The sequence below is a fragment of the Oncorhynchus masou genome, chromosome 3, assembly GCF_036934945.1.
Source record: "Oncorhynchus masou masou isolate Uvic2021 chromosome 3, UVic_Omas_1.1, whole genome shotgun sequence".
Classification (NCBI taxonomy): Eukaryota; Metazoa; Chordata; class Actinopteri; order Salmoniformes; family Salmonidae; genus Oncorhynchus; species Oncorhynchus masou.
This window is the reverse complement of record NC_088214.1, coordinates 32,642,321-32,661,279: the sequence shown is the minus strand read 5'-3', so window position 1 is coordinate 32,661,279 and position 18,959 is coordinate 32,642,321. Positions and strand designations below refer to the sequence as shown.

The following is an 18,959-nucleotide window of genomic DNA, read 5'->3' as shown; positions in this document are numbered from 1 at the left end:
GAAAACACTCTGAAATTTCTAAAACTGTTTGAATGATGTGAGTATAACAGAACATATTTGGCAGGCAAAACCCAGAGGACAAACCATTCAGATATTTTTTTTTTAGGTCACTCTATCCAATGGGTTTTCATTGGGAATCCAGATTACTCAGGGACTTGCTTGCAGTTCCTATCGTTTCAACTGGGTGTCAACAATCTTTAGAAATTGGTTGAGATTTTTCCTTTGAGAAATGAAGAAGTGGCACTGTTCAGAACGAGGGTAGAGAGAAGTGTACTATTAGTTAGAGGCGCATGACCTGAAAGCTCGCTACACTTTATTTTCCTCCAGTATTGAACGCAGTTTATCCGGTCTTAAATTTGATCAATTATTTCCGTAAAAAAATATCTAAAGTTGTATTAGGAAAGTTGTTTGAAATGTTTGGACAAAGATAACAGGTAATGTATGAGATATTTTTTTGTCATGTTGCGCGAGTTGGAACCTGTGTTTTTCTGGATCAAACACGCCAAATAAATTGACATTTTGGATATATATCGACGGGATTAATCGAACAAAAGGAACATTTGTGATGTTTATGGGACATATTGGAGTGCCAACAGAAGAAGCTCGTCAAAGGTAAGGCATGAATTATATCTTTATTTCTGCATTTTGTGTCGTGCCTGGCGGGTTGAAATATGATTGTCTGTGTTTGTTTGCTGGGTTTCTGTCCTCAGATAATAGCACAGTTTGTAAAGCCTTTTTGAAATCTGACACGTTGGCTGGATTAACAACAAGTGTAGCTTTAATTTGGTGTATTGCATGTGTGATTTCATGAAAGTTTAATTTGGCGCTCTGCATTTTCACTGGATGATGTCCACCATTGTTCCCAGAGAAGTAAACACCTTCTTCAACCACTGAGGATAACACAGTGCCGCCGACACAGGCCGCTCCGGAGGACTTTGAGCTCTCGTTCTTCGTGGCCGACGTGAGTAAGCCATATAAGCGTGTTAACCCTTACAAGACTGCCGGCCCAGATGGCATCCCTAGCCGCATCCTCAGAGCATGTGCAGACCAGCTGGCTGGAGTGTTTACGGACATATTCAATCTCTCCCTATCCCAGCCTGCTGTCCCCACTTACTTCAAGATGTCCACCATTGTTCCTGTACCCAAGAAAGCAACTAAATGACTAACGCCCTGTAACACTTACTTCAGTCATCATGAAGTGCTTTGAGACGCTAGTTAAGGATAATATCACAGCAGATCCACAGATGATGCAATCACCATCTCTCATCTGGACAAGAGGAATACCTATGAAAGAATGCTGTTCGTTGACTATAGCTCAGCCTTCAACACCATAGTACCTTCCCAAGCTCATCATTAAGCTCAGGGAACTGGGTATGAACCCTGCCCTGTGCAACTGCGTCCTGGACACCCCCATGTGGTGAAGGTAGGGAAACAACATCTCCACTACGCTGACCCTCAACGCAGGGGCTCCACAAGGATGCATGCTCAGCCCCCTCCTGTACTCACTGTTTACCCATGACTGTGTGGCCACGCACGCCTCCAACTCAATCATCAAGTTTGCAGACGACACAACAGTTGTAGGCCTGATTACCAACAATGATGAGGAAGGAGGTGAGGGCCCTGGCGGAGTGATGCGAGGAACATAACCTCTCCCTCAACTTCAACAAAACGAAGGAGCCGATTGTGGACTTCAGGAGACAACAGAGCAGAGCACGCCACCCATCCACATCAACAAGGCTGCAGTGGAGAAGGTGAAATGCTTCAAGTTCCTCGGCGTACACATCACTGACAATCTGAATTGGTCCACCATACACATAGTGCAGTGAAGAAGGTGCAACAGCGCCTCCTCAACCTCAGGAGGTAGAAGAAATCCGGATTGGCCACTAAGACCCTCACTAATTTTTACAGATGCACCATTGAGAGCATTATGTTGGGCTGTAACAACCACCTGGTAAGACAACCGCATGGTCGAGGAAGGCCAAGGAGATCATCAAGAACCCCGCTATCACCCAGAAGGCGAGGTCAGTAGAGGTGCATCAAAGCTGGGACCGAGAGACTGACAAACAGCATCTATCTAAAGCCCATTAGACTGTTCAATAGCAGTCACTAGGCAGCGTCCACCCAGTACCCTGCTTTGAACTTAGTCACTGTCACTAGCCGGCTACCACCCGGTTACTCATCCCTGCACCTTAGAGGCTGCTGACCTATGTACATAGACATGGAACACTGGTCACTTTAATAATGGAACACCGGTTACTTCAACAATGTTTACATACTGTTTTACCCATTTCATATGTACTGCATATAATGTTTTCTAGTCAATGCCATCCTATTTAACTCTTGCTGTATATTTATTTTTTTATTTCACCTTTATTTAACCAGGTAGGCAAGTTGAGAACAAGTTCTCATTTACAATTGCAACCTGTCCAAGATAAAGCAAAGCAGTTTGACACATACAACGACACAGAGTTACACATGGAGTAAAACAAACATACAGTAGAAAAATAAGTCTATATACGATGTGAGCAAATGAAGTGAGATTAGGGAGGTAAAGGTGAAAAAAAGGCCATGGTGGCAAAGTAAATACAATATAGCAAGTAAAACACTAGAATGGTAGATTTGCAGTGGAAGGATGTGCAAAGTAGAAATAAAAATAATGGGGCGCAAAGGAGCAAAATAAAGAAATAAAATAAATACAGTAGGGAAAGAGGTAGTTGTTTGGGCTAAATTATATGTGGGCTATGTACAGGTGCAGTAATCTGTGAGCTGCTCTGACAGTTGGTGCTTAAAGCTAGTGAGGGAGATAAGTGTTTCCAGTTGCAAATAAATTCATTAAAAATCCTACAATGTGATTTTCTGGATTTTTTTTTTCTCATTTTGTCTGTCATAGTTGAAGTGTACCTATGATGAAAATTACAGGCCTCATCTTTTTAAGAGGGAGAACTTGCACAATTGGTGGCTGACTAAATACTTTTTTGCCCCACTGTATGTGTGTGTGTGTGTGTGTGTGTGTGTGTGTGTGTGTGTGTGTGTGTGTGTGTGTGTGTATATATGTATATATATATATCTATAAACTCAGCAAAAAAAGAAACGTCCCTTTTTCAGGACCCTGTCTTTCAAAGATAATTCGTAAATCCCAATTATTTCACGTCTTCATTGTAAAGGGTTTAAACACTGTTTCCCATGCTAGTTCAATGAACCATAAACAATTAATGAACACGCACCTGTGGAACGGTCGTTAAGACACTAACAGCTTACAGACGGTAGGCAATTAAAGTCACAGTTATGGAAACTTGGGACACTAACGAGGCCTTTCTACTGACTCTGAAAAACACCAAAGAAAGATGCCCAGGGTCCCTGCTCATCTGCGTGAACGTGCCTTAGACATGCTGCAAGGAGGCATGAGGACTGCAGACGTGGCCAGGGCAATAAATTGCAACGTACGTACTGTGAGACGCCTAAGACAGCGCTACAGGGAGACAGGACGTACAGCTGATCGTCCTCGCAGTGGCAGACCACGTGTCACACCGGCACAGGAATGGTACATCCGAACATCACACCTGCTAAATGTCTATGCGACCAATAAAATGTGATTTTATCCATAGCCCTATGGGTCACTATAAAAGGGAATAGGGTGCCATTTTGGACACAGTCCATCATTTGGGCCTGTCGTTTGGGACACATACACAGATCACTGGGCTCGTCTCGTCTGTGCAGAGTCACAGTCTGACAAAGGGCCAAACGTCTGGAAATGCTCTCATAAGAATGGAAATCTGAAGGATAGAATGGCAAGCAGAGTTTTTCCTATCGGTGTTACACACTAAGTGGTATCATGCCAGGGCACTGCATCGCCTCAACGCGGGTAGGATCTCTAATGATATGGATGGCATGTTGTTCCGGTCCTGGCGCTACCTTTGATAGCACTACACTCATGTTTAAACCACAAAGCGATAATGGACATATTCTCACACTCCCCCTGTTCACATTTCAGGCTGTCCTTGTCCCTCATTCAGATATTGCTAATGACAAATCTGAAGAACGGTTGTTGGAAGTCTTGCAGACTTTTACAGAGTATCAATTTCTAACGAGGTTGTATAAGCAAGGGTACATTTTCCTTGTAATTAGCGGATTGTGGGGTTGAATTATGCAACAATATGTACAATGCCTCTGGGTTGAGAAGCATTCCCAGGTGCTTTTCCTTGCTAGAGAGGCACCCTGAGCCTCAACTCCTCATCTCTCTCAGCGGGATGTCAGCGCCAGCAGGCAGCTCTCTGTCACATTAAAACAAAAGAGAACAAAGATCACAGAGAGAGAAAAGAAGAAAGGAGAGAGATACAGATGAGACAGAACATGAGAGTGATGCTAGTATGGTCGGTGTGGCCATGGAGAGAAGAGAGAGATAAGAGAGGTGGGTAGGAGAGGTCCTATTTGAGGGAGAAAAAAAGGAAGGGGGCAAGATGCAGCACGGAGGAAACACAAAGAGAGCGAGGAGAGAGACAGCGAGATGGTGTGAGTGAGTGAGCGAGAGAAAGGGGAAATGAAAAAGTGAGTGAGGGTTACACAGTGAGTGACGGTCACCAGGTTACCCATACAGTACCTGTCCCCAATCCTGAGGCCACAGCAGCACCTACTGGTGAGGCTCATGGAGAGGAGCGCTCCAGTCATCTCTATGGAGAGGAGCGCTCCAGTCATCTCTATGGAGAGGAGCGCTCCAGTCATCTCTATGGAGAGGAGCGCTCCAGTCATCTCTATGGGCTTATGGAGCTGTGGTCCCCAGTGGCCAAGACAAGAGGTGGACCACTCGCACTCAGCCGTCTTATTAAGCCTCATACAAACATACCTCCACCGCTAGCAACAAGGAATCTAGAAGCACATCCTCCAGAAGCAGCTCCACCAGACATGATTTATGGCTCTACTGCTTGGGTTTACATGATTTATCATACTAAACCAGGCGACTGTAGGCTCAGTTCGGCTCCACCGCCACCTGAGGGACTTCCTCATCTTTGTTGTAGTGCGCAGGAAATCAGGGAGCGCTGGAGGGACCCTAGCTAGCGGCTCCTAACCGTATCCACAGGCTTCTTCTCCCCTGTGGTTTAGTAATGCACAGATCCAAGTCTAACCATGACAAAGAACATGGATACACACAATGGACAAGGACACACCGGACAGAAAATATCTTAGAAGGAGGGAAAGCAAAAAAATGATGATTCAAGGTAAAAAAAAAAATACAGGGAATGGATGGTGGTATCTTTTCTCCTGACATGGATACAAGTGTAATGTGAATTCAGGAGCTGTGTGAGGCATATGCAGCCCTAGAACAACCAAGCACATCCAAGCCAACCTCAGACAATACTGCTAGAAGTGAGAATTGAGGCCAGGCTAAGGCTCATTCGTTCATTCATTTAGAACGCATTCCAATTACGGTGGCCAACAGGACACAGGAGAGAAAATGAGAAGAGAGATTCTCCCACCTAAAAAAGCCAATTAAGCACAGTAGTATATGTCCCTGGCCCCTGCTCGCTAGTTCCAGCTTGTGTGTGTGTGTGTGTGTGTGTGTGTGTGTGTGTGTGTGTGTGTGTGTGTGTGTGTGTGTGTGTGTGTGTGTGTGTGTGTGTGTGTGTGTGTGTGTGTGTGTGTGTGTGCGCGCGCTGGAGTAGATAGCTAAAGCTCAGAGTAATGAGGGAAGGTTGTCTTGCCAGGCATATCCTCTCATCTGCAGGTAGAGGGCTGGGAGGGAGCCCGAGGCACGCTTCAGGGTGGCTCCACTCTACACAGTACAATCCTGTGATGCTGTGATAAAGCAAGTGTGTCAAATAGGGGGAGGCTTATACAGTATTTGTCCTGTTTCACATATGTACAAGTGCGTAACTTGTACAGTATGTGGGGAAATGGAAATGTGGTTTTCGCATATCCCACTCCCCTGAGACTCCCTCGGAGAGTAGGGTCACAGCCAGGGATCAGCCATTATTAGTGCTTCGCGATTAGTGCTTTTTGAGGTTGGTTTCGTTTCGATTATTTAAAAAATAATCACGGTTTTCGATTTCTGTTATTTAAATGCATTATGCGGGTTGAATGCTGTAACACAGAATAAAACAATGAATTAAAGTAATGGTAGTGACGGCCCATTACTGCTTATCACTTTTTAACCATCATTTCATTCCAAGTCGCCGCCTCTCGTCCCCACGGAGCTGCCGCCTCTCGTCCCCACGGAGCTGCCGCCTCTCGTCCCCACGGAGCTGCCGCCTCTCGTCCCCACGGAGCTGCCGCCTCTCGTCCCCACGGAGCTGCCGCCTCTCGTCAGAGTTAGTGTGCGGGGGCACCGGTTAGTTGAGATAATAAGTACATGTTGGTAGAGGTAAAGTGACTATCCATAGATATTAAACAGAGTAGCAGCAGCGTAAAAGGGGGGGCAATGCAAATACTCTGTGTAGGCATTTGATTAGCTGTTCAGGGTCTTATGGCTTGCAGGAAGAAGCAGTTTAGAAGCCTCTTGGACCTAGACTTGGCGCTCCGGTACCGCTTGTTGTGCAGTACCAGAGAGAACAGTCTATGACTAGGGTGGCTGGAGTCTGACAATTTCTAGGACCTTCCTCTGACACACCTTCCTCTGTAGTGCCTTGCGTTCGGAGTCTGAGCAGTTGCTGTACCAGGCAGTGATGCAACGCTCTCGACGGTGCAGCTGTAGAACCTTTTGAGGATCTGAGGACCCATGCCAAATCTTTTCAGTCTGTTGTGCCCTCTTCACGACTGTCTGTGTGTGTTTGGACCATTATAGTTTGTGGGTAATGAGAACACCAAGAAACTTGAAGCTCTCTGCTGCACACCGTCCTTATTATGGCTCAGTGCTCCACACAGACCGGGCAAGTAAGCGTGCACGCAGTGGATTATGGTCATTGTAGTTAATTATCACGTTTTCTGAACTGAACTATGTAGAATATTGGCCTGTTGGAAACTACAACTCCGTACTACATCACACAGTTCAGGTTTAACCTGATTTCTCTCTATTGTATTGAGCCCTCAGAAAGAAAAAAAATAAATTAAATTAAATTATTGAACAGACGTTGGTCAATTAGTTGTGTAAAAACCAAAACATAACAGACATTTCGGTTAATCGCTCAGCACCAGTCATTATTGACAGTGACCAGGGAGTAATTAGGGTTAAGTGCCTTGCTCAAGGGCAGATCAGCTCTTTGATTAGAACTAGCAACCTTCCGGTTTCTGGCCCAACGCTTTAACCACTAGGCTACCTGCCGCCCCTCTATGTGTGTGTGTTAGATCGTGTAAGGATAGATGCAGGCTGGCTGGTTCAGCTGCAGGATCCTCGTTTGAATTAGTACAGTTGTGGTGACTGTATTACCGACTGTATTACCCCCCCATCAGGTCCTAATGGCCTGGTGCTCAGGGCTCTATTTTCCCTCCATCAGGTCATAATGGTCTGGTACTCAGGGCTCTATTGTTCCTCCATCAGGTCATAATGGTCTGGTACTCAGGGCTCTATTGTTCCTCAATCAGGTCATAGTGGTCTGGTGCTCAGGGCTCTATTGTTCCTCCATCAGGTCATAATGGTCTGGTGCTCAGGGCTCTATTGTTCCTCAATCAGGTCATAGTGGTCTGGTGCTCAGGGCTCTATTGTTCCTCCATCAGGTCCTAATGGCCTGGTACTCAGGGCTCTATTTTCACTCCATCAGGTTATAATGGTCTGGTGCTCAGGGCTCTATTGTTCCTCCATCAGGTCATAATGGTCTGGTGCTCAGGGCTCTGTTGTTCCTCCATTAGGTCCCAATGCCTGGTACTCAGGGCTCTGTTGTTCCTCCATTAGGTCCCAATGCCTGGTACTCAGGGCTCTATTGTTCCTCCATCAGGTCATAATGGTCTGGTATTCAGGGCTCTATTGTTCCTCCATCAGGTCCTAATGGCCTGGTACTCAGGGCTCTATTGTTCCTCTAACCACTCTGACATCAATGCAAATACAATAAAAAATCACATCATAACAGTATGGTGCTTTTAAAACTCAGCTCACTGTGATTGATTTGAAGAAAGAAGTTCAACAACAGGTTGAAACAGTATTAAACATGGTTATTGTGGATGTTGTTTCAAAGCCTAACACAACGAAATGGACAGCGCTTTCTAAGGTGCTGATTCATTCAAAACAGCCATACGCATGTTAGAGAGCTTATACATAGGCTTATGACCCCAATACTTATTTTCCACCATAATTTGCAAATAAATTCATAAAAAATCCTATAATGTGATTTTCTGGATTTTTTTTCTCTCATTTTGTCTGTCATAGTTGAAGTGTGACCTATGATGAAAATTACAGTCCTCATCTTTTTAAGAGGGAGAACTTGCACAATTGGTGGCTGACTAAATACTTTTTTGCCCCACTGTATAAGATCACAGAAACACACACAAATAGTGTTTTCTCCATGCAGTTCACCATCAGAGAGAGAGGTGGTCATTACCCTCCCTCCCTCCCTCAGTGTGAGAGAGAGGTAGTCATTACCTTCCCCCCCCTCCCTCCCTCCGAGTGAGAGAGAGGTGGTCATTACCCTCCCATGCTCCCGTGCTGCCAGCTGTGGCTCATTAAAACACATGACAGATCTCTGAGCACACACCTCTGCGCTCTCTTGTTGCCATAGCTACAGCACCTGTTGCCAGGGTGGGTGATAAAGGTTCAAGTCTTAGGATTCACTTCACAAGCCATCAGGTTGAGTTCTCCGAGCACTCTCTCAACTTCAATGACCTCAGATATATTGGCAGAATATATTTTCAGTGAACCCTGATGACTTTCAGGGCGTTCCATCACTGGACAAACAAGATATTTCTCATCTTATAATAGAGTTGCGTCATCCCTCCATTCCTCCCTCCCCTTCAGAAGAATCTGAACAAGCACTTACAACAGTGAGACAAAGCAGAGACAATGGATGCTTCCCAAATGGAAGCCTTTTCCCTATGCAGTACACTACTTTTGACCTAAGGACCCTGGTCAAAAGTAGTGCACAAGGGAGCCATTTGGGGACACAGTCTATGTGGCCCATTACAGTGATGTCTACTACAGCTCTATGCAACACAGACCTCCAAACATCTGTTGCTGTAGGATATAAATTCCTCGGTCAGTGTAATTGAGTGACTAAATCCTTCATCGCGCCAAATGTCCTTTTAATATCAGCTCATATCCCACTCATGTCACCAAGCATAAAAGGAGCGATTGGTCGAGAGAAAGAAAGAGTTATATGATGATCACCACCATTATATGAGAAACATCCCAGGCCACGTCGCAAATGGCACCCTATTCACTACATAGTGCACTACTTTTGACCAGCCCGTCTTAAAATAAGTGCACTATGTAAGGAATAGGGTCTTATTTGGGACGAACCCCAACCCGTCATCGTCAGCGAAGCTGCTCCAGAGCAGCCCACCCGCCCACAGACGGATGAACTGCTGAACTCATTCTGTCAGCTAATGCAGTGGTTCACATGGAGAGACTGAGGCAGCGGAGAGGGAGAGGGGCAGCGGAGAGGGAGAGGAGGGGCAGCGGAGAGGGAGAGGAGGGGCAGCGGAGAGGAGGGGCAGCGGAGAGGAGGGGCAGCGGAGAGGAGGGGCAGCGGAGAGGAGGGGCAGCGGAGAGGAGGGGCAGCGGAGAGGAGGGGCAGCGGAGAGGAGGGGCAGCGGAGAGGAGGGGCAGCGGAGAGGAGGGGCAGCGGAGAGGAGGGGCAGCGGAGAGGAGGGGCAGCGGAGAGGAGGGGCAGCGGAGAGGAGGGGCAGCGGAGAGGAGGGGCAGAGGAGAGGAGGGGCAGCGGAGAGGAGGGGCAGCGGAGAGGAGGGGCAGCGGAGAGGAGGGGCAGCGGAGAGGAGGGGCAGCGGAGAGGAGGGGCAGCGGAGAGGAGGGGCAGCGGAAAGGGAGGGAGGGGGGCAGCGGAGGGGCAGCGGAGAGGAGAGGCAGCGGAGAGGAGAGGCAGCGGAGAGGAGGGGCAGCGGAGAGGAGGGGCAGCGGAGAGGAGGGGCAGCGGAGAGGAGGGGCAGCGGAGAGGAGGGGCAGCGGAGAGGAGGGGCAACGGAGAGGAGAGGCAGCGGAGAGGAGGGGCAGCGGAGAGGAGGGGCAGCGGAGAGGAGGGGCAGCGGAGAGGGAGGGGCAGCGGAGAGGAGGGGCAGCGGAGGGGCAGCGGAGAGGAGGGGCAGCGGAGGGGCAGCGGAGAGGAGGGGCAGAGGAGGGGCAGCGGAGAAGAGGGGCAGCGGAGAGGAGGGGCAGCGGAGAGGAGGGGCAGCGGAGAGGAGGGGCAGCGGAGAGGAGGGGCAGCGAAGAGGAGGGGCAGCGGAGAGGGAGAGAAGGGGGAGAGGGAGAAGTCTTTAGCCGTGCAGTTAATCTTTACAGGCTGACATATAGACCTTTTACTCCTTCCTTCTCCCTTTCAACCTGCTCTACCAAGTATCTGCCTAAAGTCACACCCTATTACCTTTAAAGTGCACTACTTTTGACCAGGGTCCATCTAGGCCTCTGGTCTGGTCAAAAGTTGTGCAGGAAATAGGGTGCCATTTGAGACGCATGTCTGAAGTCTGGATGTCTGGTGAAAATACAACAGGTCTTGTAACACAGGCCTGTGAGATGATGCTTAGAGATGATTACTCACATGTCTGTCATGTAAAATGTGGCTGGTAATGCCAGGTTGCGTGACAGGTTTGCGTGACATGTGCAGTGTGTGTGTCCGCGTGTGTGTCTTGTGCGTGTATGGTTGTGTGTCCGCGTGTGTGTCTTGTGCATGCACGCTTGTGTGTGTGTGTGTGTGTGTGTGTGTGTGGTTCTACCTGCTCCCGTCTCTCCAGCCAGCGGTCTACCATGGGGTGGTTGGCGCTCAAGGAGGAGCGGGCCGTCTCTCTCTGGAACTCTCTCTGGTTGCCACACGTGCCTGCATCCCGGGGGAGACTACGGTACGTGTCCGGACCATTACCCTGAACAGACACAGGAACAAGGAAGACTCTAAGGGGAAGGTTTCACAGATTATTCCTATTATTCAACAACAACAAAAAAATGACATTTTCAATGGCAATTATCCTAGGCTTAACCCGTGTCTGGGAAACCATTCCTTCAAGATACAGGCTTTAGACACAGTACAGATGGCACATTGCAAGTGCTCAATATCCACCTTTCAGTCTAAGTTTGATGACCTCTACTATGGATCTCAATGCCGTAAACCTTCAGGATAACATCCTGGGACCAGGCTACCTACCGACTGCACCCGTTTAAATTAAACATAGCAGGTTGTATTGTTGTAGAATATTACTGGCTCATTTGTCATGGCCAGGGGAGCGTACTACAACCTCCAGGAAGTATCTCAGCTCCATGACAAATATGACGCACACACACCAGAAGGAATATGTTAAAGAAGTGGGTACATCAATGGCGTAGTCTACGTCCCAAATGTCACCCTATTCCCTTTTCAGTGCATTTGGAAAGTGTTCATACACTTTCATTTTGCTACGTTACAGTCTTATTCTAAAATGGATTAAATAGTTTTTTCCCCCCTCATCAATCTACACACAATACCGCATAATGACAAAGCAAAAACAGGTTTTTAGATTTTTTTGTGTGCAAATAACAAAAAAACATATATCACATTTACAAGTATTCAGACCCTGTAAATCAGTACTTTGTTGAAGCACCTTTTCCTGCGATTACAGCTTCAAGTCTTCTTGGGTATGACGCTACAAGATTGGCACATCTGTATTTTGAGGAGTTTCTCCCATTCTTCTCTGCAGATCCTCTCAAGCTCTGTCAGGTTGGATGGGGAGAGTCGCTGCAAGGCTATTTTCAGGTCTCTCCAGAGATGTTTGATCGGGATCAAGTCTGGGCTCTGGTTGGGCCACTTGTCCCGAAGCCACTCATGCGTTGTCTTGGCTGTGTGCTTAGGTCGTTGTCCTTTTCTCTGTTCATCTTTCCCTTAATCCTGACTAGTCTCCCGGTCCGAGCTGCTGAAAAACATCCCCACAGCATGATGATGCCACCACCATGCTTCACCGTAGGGATGGTGCCAGTTTTCCTCCAGACTCTTGCAATACAGACCAGAGTTCAAGCTTGGTTTCATCAGACAAGATAATCTTTTTTCTCATGATCTGAGAGTCTATAGATGCCTTTTGGCAATGCCAAGTCACCCCTATTTGCCAAAACTTCAATTTAAGCATACAAGAGAGTGTGTGCCCTCAGGTCTGGAGGGAAACTAACGTTATTCCACTACCCAAGAATTGTAAAGCCCCATTTACTGGCTCAAATAGCCAACCAATCAGCCTGTTACCAACCCTTAGAAAACCTCTGGGAAAAATTGTGTTTGACCATATACAATGCTATTTCACAGTAAACAAATAGACAACAGAATGTGTTTATAGGGAAGAACACTCAACAAGAACAGCACTTACACAAATGACTGGTGATTGGCTGAGAGAAATTGATGATAAAATGATTGTGGGGGCTGTCTTGTTGACATTATCGATCATAGTCTGCTGCTGGAAAAAGATGTGTTATGGCTATACACCCCCTGCTATAATGTGGATAAAGAGTTACTTGTCTAACAGAACACAGAGGGTGTTCTTTAATGGAATCCTCTCAAATATAATCCAGTTAGAACAGGAATTCCCCAGGGAAGCTGTTTAGGCCCCTTGCTTTTTTCAATTTTGACTAACGACATGCCACTGAATTTGAGTAAAGCCAGAGTGTCTATGTATGCGGATGACTCAACACCATACACGTCAGCTACAACAGCGACTGAAATGACTGCAACACAAAACAAAGGGCTGCAGTTAGTTTTAGAGTAGGTGGCAAGGAATAAGTTAACCCTAAATATTTCTAAAACTAAAAGAACAAAACACTCACTAAACCCCAAACCTCAACTAAATCTTAAAATAAATTATGTGGAAATTGAGCTAGTTGAGATGACTAAACTGCATGGAGTAACGCAAGATTATAAACTGCCATAAACATATTGATGTAAGTAGCTAATATCAGGAGAAGTCTGTCTATAATAAAACGATGCTCTGCCTTCTTAACCTATCTTGGGTAGGGGGCAGTATTTTCATGTCCGGATGAAAAGCGTGCCCAAAGTAAACTGCCTGTTAGTCAGACTCAGAAGCTAGGATCTGCATATAATTAGATTTGGATAGAAAACACTCTAAAGTTTCTAAAACTGTTAAAATGACGTCTGAGTATAACAGAACTGATATGGCAGGCGAAACCCCGAGGACAAACCATCCCAAAAAAATCACAATTTCATCCTTCCACTGTTTCCAATGGATTTCATGTTTATTATGAGGCAAAGTCCTCCCCAATTGCAGTTCCTAGGGCTTTCACTAGATGTCAACAGTCTTTAGAAAGAGTTTCAGGCTGGTTTTTGAAAAATGAGCTAGAAGTTGTAGTTTTTCTAAATGGCTATCATTTTGGCTGTAGTGTTTTTCCATGCGCGTGGGTGAAAGCTTGTTTTGTTATTTATCTCCGGCAATGAACATACTATTCTCCGTCATAAATTGTATAGTTTATTTACGTATTAGAGTACCTGAGGTTTGATTATAAACGTTTTTTGACTTGTTTGGATAAGTTTATTAGTAACGTTTAGGATTCATTTTGTGTGCATTTTGAAGGAGGGAAATCGGTGGATTATTCAATGAAGCGAGCCTGCTAAACTGAGTTTTTATTGATATAAAGGACTTTATTGAAAAAAAGGACCATTTGTGATGTAACTTGGACCTTTTGGAGTGCCAACAGAAGAAGATCTTCAAAGGTAAGGCATTTATTATATCGCTATTTCTGACTTTCGTGTCACACCTGACTGGTTGAAAAATGTTTTTCATGTGTTTGTATACGGGGCGCTGTCCTCAGATAATCGCATGGTGTGCTTTCGCCGTAAAGCCTTTTTCAAATCTGACACAGTGGCTGGATTAACAGGAAGTTAATACTTGTATTTTCATGAATGTTAAATATTTATATTTGTCATTTGAAATTCGCTCTCTGCAATTTCACCGGATGTTGGCCAGGTGGGACGCAACCATCCACCTGGGTCCTGCAGGCTCTAGTTTTGTCACACCTTGACTACTGTTCAGTAGTGTGGTCAGGTGCCACAAAAAATGACTTAGAAACATTGCAATTGGCTCAGAACAGGGCAGCACGTCTGGCACTTGGATGTACACAGAGAGCTAATATTAATAATATGCATGTCAATCTCTCCTGGCTGAAAGTGGAGGAGAGTTGACTTCATCACAACTTTTATTTATGAGAGGTATTGACATGTTGAATGTTACCGAGCTGTCTGTCTAAACTACTGGCACACAGCTCAGACACCCATGCATACCCCACAAGACATGCCACAAGAGGTCTCTTCACAGTCCCAAGTCCAGAACAGACTATGAGAGACAGTACTACAAAGAACCATGACTACATGGAACTCTATTCCACATCTAGTAACTGACGCAAGCAGTAAAATTCGATTTAAAAAACAGATTAAAAAACAACTTATGGAACAGCGGGGACTGTGAAGCAACACAAACATTGGCACACACACACACAGATTTAGTACTGTATAGATGTGGTAGTGGTGGAGTAGGGGCCTGAGGGTACACTGTATGTTGTGAAATCTGTGAATGTATTGTAATGTTTTAAAATTGTATCAACTGCCATAATTTTGCTGGACCTCCGGAAGAGTAGCTGCTGCTTTGGCAGCTAATGTGGACTTGGGTCAAACGTTTCGGGTAGCCTTCCAAAAGCTTCCCACAATAACTTGGGTGAATTTTGGCCCATTCCTCCTGACAGTGCTAGCATAACTGAGTCAGGTTTGTAGGTCACTTTGCTCGCACACACTTTCCGTTCTGCCCACAAATGTTCTATGGGATTGAGGTCAGGGCTTTGTGATGGCCACTCCAATACCTTGACTTTGTTGTCCTTAAGCCATTTTGCCACAACTTTGGAAGTATGGGTCATTGTCCATTTAGAAGACCCAGTCTCCCCCTTTTTCCTCCAAACATAAGGATGGTCATTATGGCCAAACAGTTCTATTTTTGTTTAATCAGACTAGAGGACATTTCTCCAAAAAGTACGAACTTTGTCCCCATGTACAGTTGTAAACCGTAGTCTAGCTATTTTATGGCGGTTTTGGAGCAGTGGCTTCTACCTTGCTGAGCGGCCTTTCAGGTTATGTCGATATAGGACTTGTTTTACTGTGGATAATTTTGTACCTGTTTCCTCCATCATCTTCACAAGGTCCTTTGCTGTTGTTCTGGGATTGATTTGCACTTTTTGCACCAAAGTACGTTCATCTCTAGGAGACAGAACGAGTCTCCTTCCTGAGCGGTATGACGGCTACGTGGTCCCATAGTGTTTATACTGGCATACTTTGTACAGATGAACGTGGTACCTTCAGGCATTTGGAAATTGCTCCCAAGGATAAATCAGACTTGTGGAGGTCTACAATTTTTTTCCTGAGGTCTTAGCTGATTTCTTTTGATTTTACCATGATGTCAAGCAAAATTCACTGGAATTATGATACAGTAAATTATAAGTGAAATTATCTGTCTGTAAACAATTGTTGGAAAAATTACTTGTGTCATGCACAAAGTAGATGTCCTAACCGACTTGCCAAAATTATAGTTTGTTAACAAGAAATTTGTAGTGGTTGAAAAATGAGTTTTAATGACTCCAACCTAAGTGTATGTAAACTTCCGACTTCAACTGTACAGTGGTGGGCCGTCAGGGCCAGCAAGGCCTTCTCTGCTGGCCTAAACATCATCAGAATATATATATATATATATTTTTAAAATATATTTTCCCACAAATATGTATTAAATTATTCCCCAGAATAAGAGTTATACTCTTCATTTTATAGCTTTCCTCTTGGTTGCACTGCTTCCAGCCCCACGTTGAGATTTGGAGGACTGGTCTTTATGTTAGAACTTTTATCCAATCATATTCAGCCATCATGTGTTGCCAGGGGTCTAAAATCTGCCCTCAGGCCTTCAGAATCAACAGTGCGGGCGCTTGTAGCTTAAAGTGAATGGAAATGAAAATTTAGTGCCAACCAATCAGCTTCAGAGTTGGCTATTGTACGCCTGCTGGCTGGCTCCAGTGTTACACAGGAGCCAGCTGACAGGCGTAGTGCGTGCACGTCTTTTGATTGCATTACCAATATTGAGAGGCAGGTCCTATATGGGCAGGTATATGCAAACCTCAGAACTAGGAAACTGAATTTGATAAACTAATTAATTTGCGTACTACTAAGCTGTTTTTTAACCCATAATAGCGGAAGGAGGAGAAGATATCGATTTGGTCGAGGATATAATTATAACGCCATTCTCAAGACAAACTTTTCAAGAAAAGTTAGACATTGTCAGGAGATGTCGCCCGACGCCGACGCAACAAAGCCTGTCACAGGCGGGAAAGGGGTTCGTTCGCCACTTTCAAAGTTTCAACTACGAGCACTATCAATGGCTCACAAGCTCCGAGTAGCACTGCAAACTGTACTGCTGGGAATGCCTATTATTTGCAAGTGATCGATTTGGTGTTTGGAGCCACACTGGCTTTGCAAACCTGAGTTGTCTAACCAAGGCAGCAACGAGACACCAAAGTATGGCTGGGCACTTACAAGCAATGGTGCTTTTGAAAACTTTTGGGGACACCCGAGTGGATCTACAGCTCAACGAACAAGCGCGCAGGGCAACGGGAGCTGCACAATGAAAAGGTATTGTACTCTTCCCCTGCAATTCTATGAATAAAAATGTCAATTTCAAGGTGACGCAACGCCTGGTTTTATACTGCATTTCTGTCTAAATGTATAGTGTCTTGAGCCATAGATTCATAATGATGGCAATAAGAGGTGGATTAATTCGGGTGGGACTGTGTAGGACTTCACTGAAGGCCCAGACCCCAGGCACGCCATTGCAACTGTACATACATACTGGACAAAAATATAAATGCAACATGCAACAATGTATATGATTTTACTGAGCCTGATTTTAGCTAAGCCTGAGAGAGGATACAGGTAGCTAATGTCATACACTGAAGACACCGTACAGGGGACATCACTTGAAACTGTTCAACTCCAGAGGTAAGAGTTGTTTGATCATTGGCTACCTTTCTCTCCAGGCTGTTGGTGCCAGTGCCGGTGCCTCCTACAGAGCGCCGTGGTTTGAGGAAGCCAGCCGTGGTGGACCAGCGGGTGGGGTTCTTCCTGGACGGTTTCTCTGGCGGCAGGGTCACGCGGGGGTCGCTGAACGGCCCGTTGATCGTCGCCAGGGCCGGGTCACTGCTGCGACGCACATGGAGGGGCATATCTGGAGGAGAGAGAGGGGGAGGAGAGGGGAGGAGGAGGAGAAAAAATGAGAGAGATGGAGGAGATGAAGAGGGAGACAGGCTCAAAAGGAGTACACCTAGGGAAGCATGTACTTACGCCCATCACTCCACCAAACACCTGGGATTCCAGCCTCCGACATGACATTAGCAAAGTGTTTGTGTCCTCCTATGTCACTTCATTAGTTCTGTGCATTGGTCAATATTCAAATGGGCTTCATTTTTGCCCACATGATTACATCTCGGTTGGTTTTTCTGGCCAATTCCCTCCTCACAGTAATTATTTGCCTATTCTTAATGAGGTGTGTGTGTCATTAGAGCTTATAGCTATTGCAGCCCGGATACCCAGTGTTATCAAAACCCACATCAGCTAAATAAATAACAGGAATGATTATTTAGAATCCAACACTATTACAGCTGTAAATTATTAGGGCTATTATTAGGGCCATTATTAGGGCCATTATTAGGGCTATTCTCAGTAATGATCTGAAGGAGGTAAGTGATTGATCCAGTAGCCTGGGAGCGGTTTCACATTAGATTGCAATGAGCAGGTCATCCAACTCCTTAATTAGATTTTTTTTTAATAGATCATATGCTATAATGACTAACTTTCTGCATAATTATACCAACCAGGGCCCTAATTTATACCCTGTCAGAGAAATACATTTGAATCTCTCCTAACTATAATTAACGTTATGAAATTCCAGCGTCTGAATTTGAATGTTTTTTTTAACAGGGCCCAACTTGAAATCTCTATAGCTTGCGAAACTACAAATTGAATTCATCTTCACATGGTCCTCTATGTAGCCTCTGGGAGTTGGAGTCTGGGAGGCTGGTCAGTCAGCGGTCAGGACCCGTCGTTAGACCATGTGTTGATACTGTGTTGCTCTCTGATCAGCTCTCTCCGTTAAAATCTTAACTCAACATGACAATTATTCCACAATACTGACAGTGGGATCAGCTCCCAGAGAGATATCATCACCTTACCCCAAATATTGAGGTGGCTAATACTAATGCTAACCCTGTAATAAATGTACTGAAACACAGATTCATTTAGCACATCATTTCACACATTTAAGATTAAGTTGACTTTACTGGTCATTTGTACACAAGATCCAACCGAACTTTAACTTCCGCTTTTAACCCAACCTCTACGAAAGACAAATACAGGTTTTGGAGAAGTGTCGGGGGTTGCCACACTGGATGCTCTGGGAGCTGTTGTTGTGCGATTTTAATTGCCTTGCTCAAGGACACAACGGCAGGCAATGGCATCTAGGATTTAATACCAGCAACCCTCCAGTTGCCAGCTCACTTCCCAACAGATTTTTCACATTGGGCCCTGGATTCAAACTGGCAGCCCTCCCTCCGGGAGCCGGATCGCCTCTCTGAACGCTAGGCTACCTGCCATTGTTACTCGTCAAGAAGTATATTGAGGCAAAAATTTAAAAGACAGTTTTAGCCTACAAATAGAACTCAATTGACCTAACATGAAATTACCTTTACCAATCAGTAAACAACAAGCGTTTTCAAGTGCAACTTTAGCAATCAAGAGCTCTGAGATTTGGACAGTGTTCTATCCTCCCTCCCTGTACTGCACTGTCCCATGATTAAGACACAGAGTCACAGGGAGAATGTCAATTGC

At 45.4% G+C, this 18,959-nt stretch overlaps 1 protein-coding gene across 1 annotated transcript in view; it reads right to left on the bottom strand.

Moving 5' to 3' along the window:
- The window catches only part of LOC135514833 (partitioning defective 3 homolog), a 250,086-nt gene that overhangs the window by 123,704 nt on the left and 107,423 nt on the right, over positions 1-18,959 (bottom strand). The window contains 2 exon segments of the mRNA XM_064938485.1: positions 10,804-10,947; positions 17,102-17,301. Coding sequence (XP_064794557.1) covers positions 10,804-10,947; positions 17,102-17,301 — 344 coding nt within the window.